Below are 19,169 nucleotides of genomic sequence, written 5' to 3'. Positions count from 1 at the left end.
TGAAAGGCAGGCTATGTAATGCTGTTATTTTAAAAGTTTATGGGGTTTGAGATGTTTTAATGAAAGCTGTATTACATACATTCGTTAGCTGTTTTGATCAGTTCTTTATATTGTGGTCTTTTATTGTTTTCTCACTATGATTTTGGTGGGGGTTTTTTTGTTTGTTTTTCCCGGCCTTTCATTCTGGTAAAAATTGGAAGCATTATCACTGTAGCAAAACTGTGGGAACCATACAAGCTCTAAGTATAATGTGCTGTGTTTAAGTTACAGAATAATGTCAAGCACCTTCTAGGTCAGAAATTTTTTAAAAATACTAACTTCAAAGGAATGAAGAAACCCTTATCCCAAAAGTATGTAACAGAAAGGGGCAAGCAAGAAGTTCACAATGTATGATGAATGTTGTGAAATGGGAAGAATTAATTCTTCAGAAATTTAATAGATACTTTGTTCAAAATGTGATGCAAAATCTAAAACTGCATATGTACATTTATTTTTAAAATAACTAAAATCATGAGAATATTAAATCCTTCGTAAAATATTTAAGGCAAGTAAGTTTAATTTTTAGAATTTGTGAATACACTTAATTTTAAAGGTACTAACTTTTTCAGCTTTTTTGTCAAAACAATTAAATTCAGAGTTCAGAATAACTTTATTTTCCTTTGAAGATCTTCTAGTTGATATGTTGGGGGTTCTTGCCAGCTACAGCATCACTGTCAAAGAGTTGAAGCTTTTGTTCAGCATGCTTCGAGGCGAAAATGGAATCTGGGTAAGCTGTGATCAGATAAAACATTAAGTGTCATTCCATTAGAGCCTGACGTTAACATAAATTGTCTCCTGGGACATATAAACTTGATTTTTTATTTTTTAATGTTGATTGAACATGTTTATGAAGTATTTTTGCTAACTACTTTAGAGTTAATTTGCTGTGTTGTTTGAAAACCATCCACTTTCTGTTGTAGCCTAGAGAGTACAAAAATGGTTGTATTGACTTTTGTGCAATTTTCTTGTTTTCACAGCCAAGACACGCGGTTAAATTGTTATCAGTCCTTAATCAGATGCCACAGAGACATGGGCCCGATACCTTTTTCAACTTTCCAGGCTGTAGTGCTGCAGTAAGTTTTCAATCAAAATACTACAACTTGAGGAACAAATAAATTGCTCCTCATTCGCATTTCCTTTCATTTGGTTTTGGAAATTCTTGAAAAGGAAATGAGAGGGGAAGTACATGGTTGAGTAGCGTAGACCTTGCCTTCCATAGGTTTGCAAGGTAGTTGTAGTGTTGAGAACTTGCACTTGTGAGGATGGAATGTCAAATAACGGATTTGTGTCTGGGGAAATGATCATAAAAGTGAAAACTGAAAATTCCAAAGAACAATATTATTTTATTTTAATAATGTAATTGATATTATATAAAGTAGAGGCTTGAGGAAAATATAGGGATGAGCTTGTGCATATCATCACAGTTTACAGTGACAGCATAGTCACAAATTTTATTGTATCTTTTTCTTTTTGTCTGAACTCCATCAGCTGTTTCCTTTCCCTCAAGGCAGTGATTTAAATGCAGTCATCTTTTGGTTTTACTTTTTGAGATAACTTACAACGATGAAATTGTATTCCTTTCTAAACCTCCTCAAATGAATAGTCTCTCTTCCATTCACTGCATGTATGCTCAGAAAAACCTACAAATAAATTCGAATATTGGATACAGATTTATAAATATGATTATTAGGGCAGTACATAGAAATGCTTAAAAATGAGAAATCCATATTTTCAGGTTCAGTTCCATTCTGGTGTGGAATAGTATATGCTCATGGTGGAATCTTTTAAGGGGAAGTAATCCTAGGATCCCTGCCTTTTCATGCCAGTGCAGGAAGGGTGGAAGGAGCTTCTTTTGGGCTATTCTACTTGTATTTCCCCCAATAGCACTGATCGTTTTCTTCAAGCATAAACCACCACCTCGTCTTCTTTGTGAATACAGCTGTTGGTGTGGTGGATTGCATCAGGGAAATAAACTGGCTGAAAATCACTGTTTTTCACCTGGGTTATTTTTGGCTAGATCACTTCCCTGATCTTGTTTGATATTCAGCTGCACAAACAGATGTGTCAGCAAAATGCATGGGGTGGATTGTGTAAGGAATTAATTACTGAGTTTTGAAAGAAAGAGTTTCATTTGCTACTGCTAAATCAAAAGCACAGTTAACCTGTCCTAAAAGTACATGCAGCAGCAAGACAGCTGTTGCAGAATATGAATGTCTACAATGACACATACTGCTTTGACATTTCTGGGCTTCAGAGGCAAACCCTGGTGAAATGTCTCTCTTAAATTTAATTTTGTATTAGAGCTTCAAAAGAAGTTTTGCAGGGGAAGAATTTCAAATATTCCTCCCTGTCCAAAGAGGTGCATCAATTATTGGAAATCATATTTAAAATTAAGTTCTCAGTACTGACAGTTTTACAGGGGCATAAAGTTTCTTGATTGAAATGCACAATAGGCATTTCTCTTTTCTTGGTTAGGATCTTGTTTCACATACCACTCATCCTTGACTATGCACCTGTAAATCAAGAAATATGACTTTCAAATTTACATTTCTTGAGTAGTGCATGTTGGATTACACCGTGAAATTCTGGAGAGGAGTCATCCTCTGAAGTGGACCAAGGGCAATTACTTATAAAATGGCCCAAACACGAAGGTCTTCATTAGAAGAAAGGGAATGGGTAGGACCTAGTTTACTAGCGCTGAGTTCGGGTTTTCAGGTGTGATGCACAGTGATGACATTAGACAGAGAAGCAGCATAATGTTTACCTGGCATGATAAATATCAGATTGACCCTCTTTAAAGTTGGGTGCATGCTCCTTGTATAACCAAGACTTCAGTGGTAGTATGAAAGAGCCAAAAGTCTGCTGCACCAGTCTGCTGATCTGCTGCTGAGATCTGCTTCACTATCCCACCTGAAAGGCTCTTCCCAGTACCGTGTTACATCTCTGCCAGCCTGTATAAGCAGCACATTAGTCACTCGGTTAGGAGGACACCTTGTGATGGTGGTAGTATTCCCAGGTATTGTTTCTGTTAGTCATCAAGTAGTAATTTTTCTGTTTCAGGGAGGGAACTCCCTCTCAGGAGGCAGGAGTGATATCCCAAAGGAGTTCCTTGAAATGTTTTGTACTGAGCAGTTGGTACCAGGCCAGTAGCAGAATTGGTATTATTTCTTTTGTCTAGTCAAATACTAGCATAATCTGAACACATTTCTGTAATTATAAAATTTACTGTTCCCTAAGAATGATAGTTCCCTATTATTCGTAATTATCTATTTCTCTGCTCTTAAAACTCTTCCAACAATTACCTTACGTATAAAAATAATGAAAAGTCAGTCCCACTCTGTACTTTTTTTTTTTTTTTAAACACACTTTACTGCATTGGCATCGAATCTTAGAGTGATTATTCTGACTCTGTTGCCCAAAGACTCATGTCCATTCTCATTTTAAGCAGTGCATGAATTTGCTACAATACTTTGTAGTCTTTGGTATGAATCAGGACAGTATAAGATTTGAGCACTCCTGAAAAAATATTTCCAGTGGTAACTCACAAGTATCACACAGAATCATGGAAGGGTTGAGGCTGGAAGGGATCTCTGGAGGTCATCTCAGCCAACCCCCCTATGCTGGAGCAGAGCCACCTAGAGCAGGCTGCCCAGGACCATGTCCAGATGGCTTTTGAGCATCTCCAAGGATGGAGATTTCATGACCTCTCTGGGCAACCTGTGCCAGTGTTCAGCTGATATCACCGATAGCTTTGATAAGAACACAATACCTTCAGAGCAAGGATTTATTAACTAGTCTTTATTATTTTAAAGTGTAGTAAGAGTTTAAATTATCTTACTGAAACTGAAAAAATATAAATTAAATACACTTAGAAATAGCATGCTATTGTTATTTATAAAATTATTTTCTTCTGCTTTGCATTCATATATAACATTTCAAGAAAGCTATTAAAGGCTACTTTAACACTGTTATGCTACTTTTGTGTAAGATATTCTATATTTTGTCTGATGGAGGGAGAAAGACTTTATTGTAACGAGTGCCAACTACAGTAATCTCTAAGTTATTACAAACACTGACTTTCTTAAATTTTAAAAATTGCTTCATTTTTTGTATAGTTATCATACCAAGGGGGAAAATGTATTATCTTTTAGTGATATCATAGAAAAAAACTGACTTTCTAAGTGACCTCTGAAATTCATCTTGTCTGATTTCCTCCCTAAAGAGTTCCTAACTTCAGAGTTAGCTCAGGTATTCAGGGCCTTGCCCAGGGATAAAGAGTTCTCTGAAACCTCTTCATCAGTCAGCCCATAATAATAAAATATTGAAAAATCAAATTTCTTCACAGGCCATGCCTTACTATGTATTTAACTGAGAAGGAGGTAAAATGTTCAGTCTCTTACCTTACTAAGTGTTCATAGGAAAAAAAACCTAATAGTGCTCTTAAATCTCAGAGAACAACCTTTTTTATGCTGTAATTTTAACAGTGACTCTCTATTGTACTATCTGTTGAGATTAATTTGATCTTAATGTTTAAGTCTATTCATGAGTTGAATACTTACTGAAAGCTGAATTTATAGTTTAATTTCTGCAGAAGTAATTTTTCTTTTTTTCTTTTAATATTGTCTGTTCACAAACTTAATTTCATGTCCTCTCGGTAGAATTTATATAGTTAAAAATTAAAGCACTATTTGAAGGGGGTTTTTTCATATTCTTATTTAATATTTGAAAGTTAAACAGGTGTGCAGATCTAGGATGACAGGATTTTAGGAAGTCCCTTTGACAATACTTCTTAAAAAATTCATTTTTTTGACCTGCTATTTCCTTTTTTTTTCTTTCCCCTCTTTCCTCTTCCAGGCAATTGCATTGCCTCCTATTGCTAAGTGGCCTTATCAAAATGGGTTTACTCTGAACACCTGGTTTCGTATGGATCCACTAAACAATATCAATGTAGATAAGGATAAACCCTATCTTTATTGGTAAGTAATTTATAACGCTGCAGTTACGGTTTGTTTTGGCTTCCTAGTAACAGTTAATCTTTCTCATTGTTTTTAGTTTCTGACATGCTTTCCGCCCTCAAACATCTGCAGATTTTAATGGCTCCTTACTGTATAAAAACTCTTACTAGGTCATCTGTCCTTCTTGCTTTGCAGTTTATAAATGCATGGATGCAAGACATCGTGCCTTGTAGATAAACCATAAAATCTAGTGTGGTGGTTTCTTTAGAAATTTTAAAATACATGATTTCTTGGAGCTGTAAACTGAGAATATTTTCATATTTTCTGTTTGGTGTTTAAGATTCTCAGTGGATTTCAGTATTATAAAACAAATCTGTTGTACTCAGAGCGCACTGTTTGCACATTAGCTAGAGGTAATAGAAAGTATGCCTGTGAATATAAAAATGGCTCGTTGATCACCTGTTCCCAAAAATGGAAGCTGCATTTCATAATACATTCATTGCAGGAGAGACAATTTTAGTTTACTTAGGTTTGCTGTTGTGATGAAAATAGAAATAATAGTTACATCCTTAAAAAAGCCCTCTGATATTTAGAAATTATACTGTAATAGTAAAAATGTTTGTCCTATTCTTCAATCACAAAAATAGTTTTTTCACTTCAGAAATTAATTATGTATCTGCTCAAGTATGGTTCTCTAGCTGAAGAAAAGAAGGAATGAAGAAAATAAAGAACCTTCTGTTGTGTCAGAACATGCTGGTATTTTCTTCAGCACTTCTTCATTCTTTATGTATTTGCTATTTAGTACACTTAGCTTTTGTGATATTCCAAAAGACTGTGTATCAGCTGTGCAGACAGATGAGGATAGGGCATAAGTGAAATCTATGAAGTTTTATCAGCTCAGGAAAACAGGAGTAGCACAAGGAGGGAAGTAAGGAAAAGTAATGTTTCCCACTTTGTAGTCATTCCATGTAGTCTAAAGAGCAGAAGTTTTTAGTAGTCAGCTGAGGAGAGGACCAGTAGATGTGGTCTCAGGAAGGTACTTGTACTATCAATACATAAAAATCTTATCTGTGCATTTACTTGGAAACCCAAAATAATTCATATTTTTTATGGAACAAATATCTGGTTAAAAATAATTTAGGTTTATTCTGAAGAAAAAAATTAATATATTTTCTCTAAATTACCATCTGGCATAATACTTCTCCGTGTGTCCATTTTCTGCTAAGTGCTATAGTTATTTTACCGTGGAGATTTTTTCAAGCTGTTGGCTATAGCTATGTTTAATAGTATGATGTATATTTTATTTATTTTTTCAGTCTGTCAAGGACAATAACAAATGCAATTACAGGATTGGACATGCATACAGGAATTTAACATGATCATTTGTTTCTCACCCAGAATTTATGTTTCAGAATTGGCAACTTTAGGTGGTGTATTTGATTGGAGAATTTGTTATTGCCTCAGAACAGGAAAAGCATACTCCCAAGTTGTACAGCTCATGGTGTATGCTGCTTTTCTTATGGTTAGCAATGTACCACCTTTAACCTGAGTGATGAATATGATCTCTTCCAATTCCAATATAATGTAGAAGCAGCAATGGCATTAGGTTAGAATAACTTCAGATGTTTGATTATTATTTTTTTAATACATACTTCTTGCCATGATCACAGAATCATAGAATGGTTTGGGTTGGAAGGGACCTCAAAGATCATCTAGTTCCAACCCCCCTGCCATGGGCAGGGACACCCTCCACTAGACCAGGTTGCTCAAAGCCCCATCCAGCCTGGCCTTGAACACTTCCAGGGAGGGGGCAGCCACAACTTCTCTGGGCAACCTGTTCCAGTGCCTCACCACCCTCATACAGAAGAACTTTTTCCTAGCATTTAATCTAAATCGACCCTCTTTCAGCTTAAACCCATTACCCCTCATCCTATCGCTACATGTCCTTGTAAACAGTTGCTCTCTAGCTTTTACATCAGATGTAGTTCTGATGTTTAGTATGATGTCATTATGATTCTTATTGAATTCTAAGATTTTTGAGCATGCTTTTTAGCATATTTTTTTTGCACTGAAATAGTTTAAAATCCTCAGTGTCTTAAGCTTTCCTGAATATGTATGGATACTTTATATTTATCTGTGTCAGCGGGAATTTACTTCTGGTTCCTTTTTTATGTATATTGATTTAGACCGTTTCTCTACCCTGTACTTACTTTACTACAAAGAAGTGATATAGCTTAGAGTAATTGCCACATATACTCAGACATCTGTCTTTAATAAACAGATTTTCCTTGATTAGAGTATTTGTTTTTGAACATATTAATGAATAAAACTTGTAAAGCTGCCCTTTGAGTGATTAAAGAAACGTGAATTTCTTCCTTCAGAAGAATTCTAGGTCTCACCTTAACATTATACTCTAAAGAATATTTTTTATTAACATACTTCTTATTAGCTACAACTGTAACATTTCATGTTTGCTTAAAAAATGTCCACTGGCAGTATGATTTACCTATAGTAACTTAATATAATATCTGTTTATTAGATTGGTTAGAATAAAGAGTCTAGCAGAGTAAGAAAACATTTTGTTTTCTATATCTGTCCCCATGGTTGATGCATGCTTTATACGTTTGCATGTTTTTTCTATTTTCATAACCCAGAACATACCAAAATTATGTCTTCTATATTTTGTTGTTGCAGCTTGGAAACTCGGAAAGAAAGTATAGCCCCAAAACATATGGAGTTTCAGGTCTCTTATAGTAGGGTATAAAGGGTAACCTCTCTAGTAAACATAGGTATTTTGCTTCATGCACAGACTTTTCAAGTAATCTTTGGGCATATTCACGCCGAATGACTGACTTGTTATCTCACACACACACGCTTGCACACACAAATGTGTAATTATAGTTCAGTGTCTCACTTTCTTACGTTATCTGTTATGGAATATCTGTAAAAGGAGAGTATTTATCAAGAGTGGGAAAAACAACTTCTGTGACTAACAAGGTGGAACTTTGCAAGTGCTTCACGTGAGCCACAGAAAGAAGTCAGTCTTACAGAAATCAAAAGCCAAAATTGAGTCTGTGTAAATCTAACGCACATGTAATACACATGAGAGAAAAAGAATATGCCAATGTCATAAGGGAATTAGGAAAAATGCAAATACTTGTCATTTTTATATAGTGGCTTAAACCAAGCCATAATTAATAATTAAAAGGAAAGAATATCCAAACTGATTCATCCATCTAACCTTCTTTACACACATTTTAGACTTTGCCACACGAAAGGGTGAGTCACACACAACCACCACCAAGAGGAAGATACCAACACAAAGATTTGTTTTCTTTTAATGTGGTTTTTGGGACTACAATATATTTTTCTGTTTAACTAGGTGAAAAATGTTTCATATAAATGAACTCTTTCTTTATAGTTTCTTCTTAAAAGTCATCTGTCTTTTAAGCAATCTTTATTTTAAAAGCAATAACCTAGTAGCATGCACAACTTCAAAGAGGATTCTTTTGAAGCAGAGATGCTGAAAGCAGCATCAGCTAGAGCAGGTTTCTCAGGACCTTCTCCAGCCATGTTTTTGAATATCTTCACAAATGGAGACATCGCAACCTCACTGGGAAACCTGTACTAGTCTTTGTCTACCCTCACAGTGAAAAAGTTTATCAATTTCACTTTGTGTCCATTATGTTACCACTAATTAGATAAAATCAATCCAGATATTAAGATTGGTTTTGGTGGGGTTTTTTGGGGGGGGTTTTTTGTTTGTTTGTTTTTGGGGGGGGGTTGTTTGTTTGTTTGTTTTAAGAGCTGCTTGCTTTCAAATTGTGTATTGGGCTCTGTAAAGGAATTAGAGGGTGAACTGAGGCTGGATTGTCGTAATTGTTGCTTTCTGTCCTTAAAACATCCAAGTGCTTCCATAAGCATTTAATGGAAGAATAGCTAAAACTTCTGAAAAAGCATTCTAAATTTTATTTTTACTGATGTAGGGACAAGAAAAATAAAAAAACAAACCCACAAAGCAAACTGTCTAGACTTTTCAGTCCTTCTCTAGAGCTAATAATAATAGAGATAATGCAGAACAGTTACAAAAGCACATAATGGAATTCCTAAGTTAGTAGAAAATAAACTCTTTTTTTTTTTTTCTTCAGGCAAGAATGAATTAATATAGTGTCAATCTCAGTTCTATGATCATATGTTAAATTGCTCGTAAAATCCTAAGCTACAGAAACTGGAATCACTAAACAGTTTCACCAATGGATGGAAGAATGCTTACCTGCTATTGAAGTGTAATAACATCCAGTAGCTGCTTTGAGAAACTGGCTGAAATCAAACATAAGGGTTTTATGAACGATCTGTAGTAAAATTGTACACCAGCTGCTATGGGAGGTAGTTAAAGGCTCATAAAACCATATGGCTGTTGACAGTACTGTTCTTGTTGTCTCTGTGCATTTTGTCTTTGGATGTGGCAAGTTCTGCATGTGAAGGTAACTGGTAAGAGAATTTCTGTGCGGTATCCTAGAGACCACTCCTAGCCTACTTTACCTTTGGCAAGAAATAAAATGTGAAGATTAGCATAATCTATATATTACAATGTTGAGGTAAACAGAGAACATACTTCAGTTCTATTTCTCAACTACCGTTGTATTAGAATGTTAATTCATTTGGGCAAGAAAAAGTAAAATCTTGGCTAAGTTTCATGTTTAGAAAATCATTCATTCCATTCCAAAAATGAAGAGAAGACTTTGGCTAAGAAATGAGCTATTTTTTTTTTATTATTTCATTGCTTTCTTTTCTTCATATGCTGAACTCCAGGAAGTTGCACATGTAAGGACAATTCAGTGTTTAAAATTTCAGGAACAGTTTGGTTTGACCATAATCGTAACAAAATCAGCCCCAAATACTTACTAGCTCCTGTTCAAAGTAGTAGGATACATTTTACACAATTTTAATGACGTTTTATCAGGTGAAAACATGATGGTATTTACAATGATTGGCTGTTGGTAATTTAAACAAAATACATTTTATTTGACACCTCTAATCAAATAATTCTACACCGTATGTCAGAACATAGAGAATCTGTGTATTTTTGTCAGTCTCCTTCAGAATGGGATTCTGTTAGCCAAAAGTATTTTAACTTGTAGAGATGACGTATGTTGCTGAGAAACAAATTTGGCATTGTGAGAGATGCAACTACCTGGTGAAAAGTTCTCTGAGTGGCATAAAGCCCCAAGGAGGTAAATCAGAGTCTCAAACTAGCCCACAAGCACGTTCAGTTGTTCTTATTGTAGAAACTGTATTTTAAGGTTTTTAACCTTCATGTTCTTGTACAAAATTTAGTACTGTGGTCATGCCGGTTATTTGTGTATATGGATATACAGGTTATATATGTATATGAGTAAGGTTCCACAAGGCTCTTCACTGTTCCTTTTGTTGGGTATAGCTGCTTATGGGGTCATTGTGAAAGCCAGATCATTGAAATGAGCCGTGTTTAAAATAGTCTTCAAAAGACATAGGAGAATGGCAGTGTTAGAAATTATCTTCACTGTTGAGGTCAGTGGTGATGGACAGTATGTAATTTTTCTCTTCATTCTTAGATTATATCTTATGTTTATTTAGAGAGGGGTTTTTTAGGTTTATTTAAGAGTGTACAAAGGGCTGTGGCAGGGAATAATGCTCCTTTCCAGCACAGCAGCTGGTGGGGAGAGAGGATTGTGTACTACGTATAGAGGCAATTAGAAGAATGAGGAAACCACACCCTGAATCTGGGAAAATAAAACTTCCGAAGCACCTTCAAGGTTGCTAAAGGGAAAGAGCAGACCAAGCCATGCCTCAAAGCCAGTACAACCACCTTGATGATCAGAGTTCATAAGGCTGCATAGTGTGCTGCAACTCATAAGACGACCGAAATCAAGACTGGAAGTAAGGACCTCAGCACAAGGACCCATTGGGGTGGAGAAGAGTTGTCTATAGATGTTATTGCTCCTGTTCTGTTTGACCTGATCACTCTGTTTTTCACATTTAATAGAAGTATTCCAATTAATTATAACAAAAGCAGCTTTCTAGAATTTGAGTGTGTGTTTTTGACCTGCTTTAAAAATTCCCTCACAGGAGAAGAACATCTAAGCTCTGGCCACCTCAGGGCCTAGTCACACCACCTATCTTGTAAGGTGTTTATTTTTTTTTTTCAGAAGGGTGTGGTTTATTAACTATATTTTTGACAGTGAGGAAAGAGGAAAATCTTATTCTCTCCATTAATATACACATACAGATTTAACTGTAGATTTCTGAAGATGGAATTAGGTCTATAACTATGTAATTTTTCTGCATATTGAAATCAAGACTTTGTTTATATAGTGGGGTAGATAAAAGTTGTAGAATTTCAGCAGCTATTAAGTAAGATGAAATCTGAACTGAGTATTTGCATGTGCCTTTCATCTCTTAATGTTACAATGAAAAACCTGGTAAAAATGTTTGATTATATGTTGCAACAATCAAAACATTTAAAACATCATTATTGTAAAAATATGAAATTATTTTATAAGTTCCCTACATTAAGGAAATGAGTACATGTTAATTAGTGGGCGACAGGAGTATATGCAAATGTTCAAAATTAATAATGTCTTTTTTTTTATACTTGAAAAGCTGCGTTTCAGAATTTATGGATGAAGTTCATCATTTAGACCTTGTATTTCAGCCATTGGTTATTTTTAGAACCTGATTAGTAATGAGTTAAAAAAAAAAAAAAAGACTAAAAGCTGTATAAAGTGTGCTCCATGTTAATGATAGCAGACTTCTCTTTATTATACTTAACTTTGTAGAAGGGAATAAGTGAAATAGCTGTAGATCTGGACTTACCTTTTAAAAAATGCTCTATGTAATGTCATTCATTAATTTCCACCAGCTGCTTTTGCAAAATGTCTTTTAAGAAGTCCAGATTTTCTCTTTACAATGCTTTTGTTTTCAAATCTAAGTAGAGAAACGTATGAGCTTTCTGCATTATCTGTCTTTACGATATTTGTCACAGGAAAGCTGGAAACCCTCACTAAACTTACTTTGTTAAAATTGTAGTCCTTTATCAATTTGCCAAAAATAAATCCACAACTCAGATGATTAAAGCTTCATAGATCATTAGCCTAACTTAATCATAAGTCTTGAAAAATAAATAATTCTTCTGCATGGAAGAATCCAAACTTGTATGTCATACTGGCCACATTAGTCTCCCAAACCCATAAAATTGCAAGGCATCTCACATTTTTTCTGTGACGGATTTTTCTATACAACTTAAATCAGATGTCTTATTTTAAATAATGATGAATTAGGAAACTGAGGGGGGAAACTGATAGATACAATATTTACCATCTTGGATTTCTGTAAAGAGAAAAAAGAAAAAAAAGAGTACTGATTTTTAGAATGTAGCCTGGAATCAAGTTAGTGATGAAGGTTAGTAGCTCCCTCCAAAGAAATGGGAGAGAGGATATAAAGGAAATTGGGTTCACCATTCCAGATATTCATTTATTTTCTTTCTCATGGCAATTTAAAGTAGTGTTTGGACCTTGTTTTATTTTACAGTTTTTCTCCTTTTTCCAATTTCATTAATAATTCTTTCTTTTCAGTTTCCGCACTAGCAAAGGTGTTGGGTATTCTGCTCATTTTGTTGGCAACTGCTTAATAGTTACATCACTGAAATCAAAAGGCAAAGGCTTCCAGCACTGTGTGAAGTATGATTTTCAGCCACGCAAGGTAAGCAATGTGGTATTCACAATAAATAATAACATTGCAAATGTGACAAAGTGCTTCTGGGAAGAAGTGCTAAAAACCTTTTAGTGCCATAGTGTTACTAATAATCTATAATTTCTCTGATGGTCAGGTTACAGACCAAAAACAAGTTTTATGTCAGTTACAGATGAGAATCAATTCACGAAACATGTATTAATTTATAAAGTAACACTTCTATAAAATCAACCTGTTTTTAAAAATACAACTTAATTAGCTTCAGATAGAGAAGAATTTTGAGTATTTGTAAAACAGTTATATTTTATGTTGAAAAGGCCGCCATTCTATTTCTGAACACTCCATACTTAGTATCTTTGCTGCCAATGTCTTTGATAATTTTGCTGGCAACACTAGAGTTTTGTTGTCTATTGCTGGGAGATATAAGGCTCTGAACTTTCTTCTGTGTCAGTGGTGTTTTGGGATTTCTCATTTTTCATAGTAAATCTGGATTATTTCTCTAGATCATATTAATGTTCATTTCTACTCTATGCCTAGTAGTCCTAGGAGAACAATGATTCTGCTGGCTTCAATATTTCAGTTAGTTGACTGAAGCATTGACTTTTCCGTACAGTGAACATTATGTGTTTGTCATTGATAACAGCCTGTATATATTTTGCTGTGAAGCTCATTTCTTTTTTTTATGGCCTTAGAATTTGTATATTGAATTTCAGTACTTGTTTTGTTTTGAGAAACCAATCTCTTAGGGAGGGATTGCCATTGTTCACTCATCAGCTTTATGTTCTACTATTTTTCTTGGTATTTGTTATTCAGAATCACTGATTCTAATTCTGTCATGTAGCTTTGAGGTCACTTGTGTTTTTTTAAAACATAGTAATGTCTTTTTCTGGCATATTACTCAGGGATGTATAAAGCCTTATAAACACATATCTGCTGAGTGTATTGAAATGAATCAATTCTATTTTGCAAATTTTATTTACTTCTATAGCCAGAAAAGAGTTTTTATGACAGTTCAGTTTTCTCTTAAAGTAGCATGTCTGGTGCTACTGATAAACACTCAACCTAGGAAAATATGAAATTCATAACTTTTGGATTATGTTATTGATAACTAGCTTTTGGGATCTAGCTGATCATTTCTTTACTTGTTATATTTTAGCAAGATATTCTTTTGATAATTTTTATTATGAATGACCAACTTCCTTCATGCCATCCCTGGAAAATTTTAGCTCTTTCTGTTCTACTTAAATCACAGTTAAATTATATATTCAAGCCACCTGATCAAAGCTTTATGTAGGCAGATCAGAATGATACTATGTTCATGTGAAGATCTTCCCACTGTTAACTATGTCATATGACACCATTCAAATATGTATAATATGCAATATTAATTTAAAACTTTAAGGCATGTTAAGTGGATACTTTAGGTTTTAATTAGTGTATTTTAACAACATAATGAAAGCAACTATTTATAAAAAAAAAAAAACATGGAGAAATTTGGTCATTATATCCCCAAATAGAAAATGTGGGTGTAGTAAAATAGACTGACTTCTCAATAGAGCTAAACTAGCTTTGGTAGTGTTGCATTTAATATGTCTATACTGCTTTTTGCAACGCCAAAGCGAAATTTTTGTGTATTAGTAAGCCCCAGTAATTTTCATTCCCTTGAGTTCCAGCCTCAGCATCAATCCTTGTAAAAGTATGAACAGGAAAGCACGGTAGTCAAGAGCAAACAGCTTTATTTGGTGTTTCTAATCCTGAGCGCCTATGCTAATTGTAGTACAGACTGAAATAAGTTCCACATTTTGGAACTACTTTGTGTGTGATGCCTCATCTCTCTGTACTGTGCTATGGAGTAAGAATGTGACTTACTCAGCAGTGGGTGATTAAGCTTGAAAGATTTCAGAAGTATACAAAATTGACTGGCTGTTATCAGAAGTGTCTTTGAGTACTACCTAAAAAACCTCTTGTTATAGCAGAGAGGCATGGTCTTGGTGCATTTTTGAGAAAATAATATAGGGAAGGAGACTGCCAGATGAACTTAAAAGAAAATTGTTTTACTGGCTTCAAATTTTAATTTATTTATTTTTTTTTTTAAAAAAGGGGAATTTTTCAACTTGAAGAAAAATTGTGTGCAAGATTATACAACTTGGTTTGGTTCATTGTGCAGTAGTAAAGTCCTGAAAACCATGTCCTCAGATACAGAACAGGAGAGAAATCAACAAAACACCTGCACAACATCAGCAAAGAACATTCACATAAATGAGACATAGGTAATAGGAAATTATGAGACATACATATATCCCTGCTTCTGTGTATCTAAAAAATAAAACAGAAACTGGAATGTCTATTTTAAATGAGGTTACCGACATGATAGAGTATGATTAGAAGTACCATAAATCATAGAATCACAGAATCATAAGCTTTGGTTGGCTTGACCATCAGTGGGCACTCATGGCAAATTGTACTCACAGTTACGAGTGACAGTGGGGTAGGTCTTGCCAATAGAGCAGTGATGCCCTGTGTTAAAGACTTAACCTAATCAGATAAATAAGTCCATTTTAACAATAAATAGCAGAGTTTCTGTGACCTGAAAATCAGTAACTAAGTAGGAAAACCATACTACTCAGATTAAATTATTAGCCACATAAGGATGGTTATAGCATCTGTGATGAACTGGGAAAGATCAGAAAGCATACTAATATAAAGAAGCTTACATTACTTTGCTATAACTGGGTGGCATCTTACTGGGACGAGAGTTCAAACTTTTAAATACCAGAAGCATTTGGATTTATTTCTTTTTGAAATTTTTAGAGAGCTCAGAGGTTGACTCTTGCTTTACTTTGTCTTGAAAAATGCAGGATATGCTTGGATATACAGGATTTTCTATTTTTATTTTTAAAGGAACTGCAAAGAACTGCCCTCACTTCTTTAAAAAAAAAAAAAAAGAAAATGAGAGAAGCAGTTAAGAGATGGAGGTGTTTGACAGTGCTATGGAAATTACTTAAAGGCAAAGATACAAAAGGCTAAGAGCAAATATACTATCAGTCAAAAAATTCCAACTGGAAGTTTAGAAGTTCCTCACAGTGCACCTGAGAACAGAAAAGTAGCAAAGTAGAGACCATTGGAAGTCGAAAGAAGTTATTCAGAAAGTGGAAGTTGTATCAAAATGAAGAATACTTAGAAAAGTATAAGTTAGAGTGAATTATATGTAAAATGATAAGACAATTCAATTTTTTTTCCAGTCTATAGGGACAATTAGATGACTAAGGCTTAATAGAAGCCCTTGAAGAATATAGTATCATAACAAAAAAGCTAAATGAATTAATTGCATCATTGTTTACTGCAAGACGAGTCAATAGGAATGAGTCAGAGGAAGTGTCTCAAATGGAAATGTCAGTAGAAGAGATATAGAAATCAATATAAAAGATAGTAATTAATTGCCAGGACCTTACAGTAGGCACTCCAAAGTTCCAAAGAAATTTGAATATGAAATTTGCCAAACTTTTAATTGTGGTATATAATCTATTTTGTCAAACAAAAGGCTGGTGGAAAATTATACAAACTTTAGGAAAAGGCTTTGCTGATATTTAGAATTACGTATTATCATGCCTGATTTCTTAACCATCAAAATGGGGTAGAAGCTAGAAAGAAGGAAAAGAAGGATTAGAAAATACCTAGATAAACCTATCGGGGACAAAGCAATGCAATATTGCACCTGAAGTCTTGTCCCCCACTTCTGTTGAAATATTTGAAGGATTCTTATTGTGCATAAGCATAGGTTTGTGAGCCAGTTGATACATGCTGCGTGGATTCCCCAAGAACTTTAGGCATTATACTCCTCTGAAAGCCTTAAAGAAATTATACTATCATGCAATAAGAGAACTTTTATTTGTTAAAATGCAGGGATGGAAGGATACGAAGCAAGCGAGCAAGCAGAAATCTCAGAAGGATCTTTATTTTCCTGTTGATGAGAACGTGTTGTGGACTCAACTCAGTGGAGTTTGTCGTCCTCTATTTTAGGAACTAGCTTTGATAACCTATGTTACTCATTTTATCTAGATTGATACTAGTTACAAATATGACACAAAGAGTAAACCATTTTTCAGTATTTGAATACTTCCCCAGTTAAAAAGAAATTATAGTTTAAAATGTAAATTTAGTTCATTCAAGTGCAGGAGGTTAGTTATGATAATAAGCTGGGATAGAGTCTATGTGCATATGTGTGTGTGTGTGCATGAGTATTCAAGTAAAGAAAAGCTCAGTGTTTTTTGTAGAGCTTGCCTTGTGGGTCAGAGTAACAGACACAGGTAGTGCTCCGACAGCAGCAATGCTAAAGATTCAAAAAAGTTGCATGGAAGAAATGAGACTTGAGCTAAGATAAGCTGCATGTGCATGAATGGGGGTTAACATGGGGGAGAAAGAAAAGATTATAAAAAGTAGATTATATAACTTTCCTAAAATTTTACATGGATGCCAAAGCTCTCCCAAGATAGCATTGCTCATTTTAGTTCCTTATAGGCTCTGTGGACAGTGTTTAAACAAAAGTAATGAACTATTTATTTCCAAATGAATGAGTCATCTACTAAGCATAAGCTACACGCAGGGACAGTCTTACAAACTGATATGTTGTCAGAAATGCTCTTACAGCACTGCAAAAGAAAAATCAGAGATAGATACATGGATAAAACTTGGGGCTTATGGCTGTCAGCTGATTTCTGCTGCAAAAGTATCAGAACTGGAAATATGAGTAAAGAATTATTAAAGGTGCAACTTTAAATAGTGCTATTGCAAAGAACACCTGCTGTTGGGATGAAAGTATTTAATATCATCATCACTTGGTGGAGATTATTGGTAAATTAACCTTTGAATGAAAGAGGACAAGGGAATTTTTCTTCCAAGAGCTTTATGTTAGGTGGTGTGGAAGCTTTGGAAAAGAAGTGTTGGTGAAAGCAGAGCTCCAGTCATGCAGTTTGCACTTAGTTTCTGATTAGCATAGTCACCAGTTACGCCTCTAGATTTTGAGTTATGAATATTTTATTGAATTTATGGTGGATGTTCTTTTCTGAAATAGAATCTGCCTACAAAATGAGGAACAAAATTTGCTTATTGAATTGTGGGTTTCTTTTTTGATTTTTTTGGGGGTGAGGAGAGTAGCCTACAAAAAATACTTTGTCCATGACTGCCTGGAAAAAAGAAATTAGGCTGGCCACGTGTGACTTCAGAAGCCAAAGCTGTAGCAGTGTGTCCTTAATCTAGTATTGCCCAATAAATCTGTTTACTTGGATATGCAGTAAGTGAGATACTTTTATGTACTATTGTATGATTACTAGAGCTTTTCCCCTTTCTGTTAACTGTAGATTTTAAGGGAGGAAAAATGAAAATATATTTTTAAAGACCTGGAAACAGTTGTGAAAAAATATATGTATTCTAATATATATAGATAATATAGATATGTAACAGAATACAGCTCAATTCAAGGACTATGGCAACGATTATTGTCAAAACATATTTTGCTGTATGCTTTTTTAATTTGTAATTCTGTGCTCTGTCTTATTTAAAAATCAACATGTGATGACTTTTCGGTTTTATTTTCTCTGATAGAGAGAGGCAGATTTTTATATTAGTAGGCTCTGTATCTACTTACTCCAGCTCAGAGACAGTCACCAAGTGACATTAAAATAATGCCCCGAGGGATGCAGAAGTTCTCTGCTTTGAAAAAACAAGACTTAGCCGAACATAAATTCAAAAGATGATAATTGAAACAGATACCAAGAAAGGGAAGACAAGTAAAGTGTAAATTACTATTCCAAATTATTAAAATATGAGCTGCTGTTTTCAAGACAGATGAGCTGACTGTTTCACAGAATCAATAAGACTGGAAAGGGATGTGCTGAGACAGCCTAGTGTCACCCCCCGTTCAAAGAAAGGACACCGAGATCGGGTTGCTCTGGGTGTCGTCCAGTCAGGTTTTGAACATCTCCAAGTAAGGAGACTCCACAGTTTCTCTGAGCAACCTGTGCTAGTATTTGACCATCCTTACTGCTTACTACCACCCTTCTTATACATGTCTAAATGGAGTTTCCTGTATTTCAATGTGTGCCCGTTGCCTCTGGTCCTGTCACTGGATACTAGTGAGGAATCTCTGTCTCCATCTTCTTTATTCCCTGTGCATCAAGTATTTACACACATGGATAAGATCCCCCTGAGCCTTCTCTTCTCCTGGCTAAACAGACCCATATCTCAGCCTCTTCTCATGTGTCAGAGGCTTCAATCACTTAATTGTCTTTGTGGCCTTCTCTGGACTTTCTCCAGTATGTCCATTTTTGTCTGGTTTGTGCCTATACTGGAATAATTCAGACACCCACTATAGTTAAGTATGAGTTTATTTGCAGATCTTAGAGATTAAATTTCCATTCCTAGTCTTAGATGATTTTAAAGGTTCAA

General features: G+C 34.8%; 1 protein-coding gene across 7 annotated transcripts in view; it reads left to right on the top strand.

Moving 5' to 3' along the window:
- The window catches only part of NBEA (neurobeachin), a 517,855-nt gene that overhangs the window by 105,789 nt on the left and 392,897 nt on the right, over positions 1 to 19,169 (top strand). For all 7 annotated transcript variants that reach the window (XM_054837772.1, XM_054837762.1, XM_054837753.1 and 4 more), the window contains exons 3-6: positions 666 to 766; positions 1,017 to 1,112; positions 4,894 to 5,015; positions 12,608 to 12,734. In XM_054837772.1, the coding sequence (XP_054693747.1) occupies positions 666 to 766; positions 1,017 to 1,112; positions 4,894 to 5,015; positions 12,608 to 12,734 (446 nt within the window). The remainder of the gene's footprint in view (positions 1 to 665; positions 767 to 1,016; positions 1,113 to 4,893; positions 5,016 to 12,607; positions 12,735 to 19,169) is intronic.

Source organism: Grus americana, chromosome 1 (assembly GCF_028858705.1).
Source record: "Grus americana isolate bGruAme1 chromosome 1, bGruAme1.mat, whole genome shotgun sequence".
Taxonomy (NCBI): Eukaryota; Metazoa; Chordata; class Aves; order Gruiformes; family Gruidae; genus Grus; species Grus americana.
This window is presented reverse-complemented; position numbering and strand designations above follow the sequence as displayed.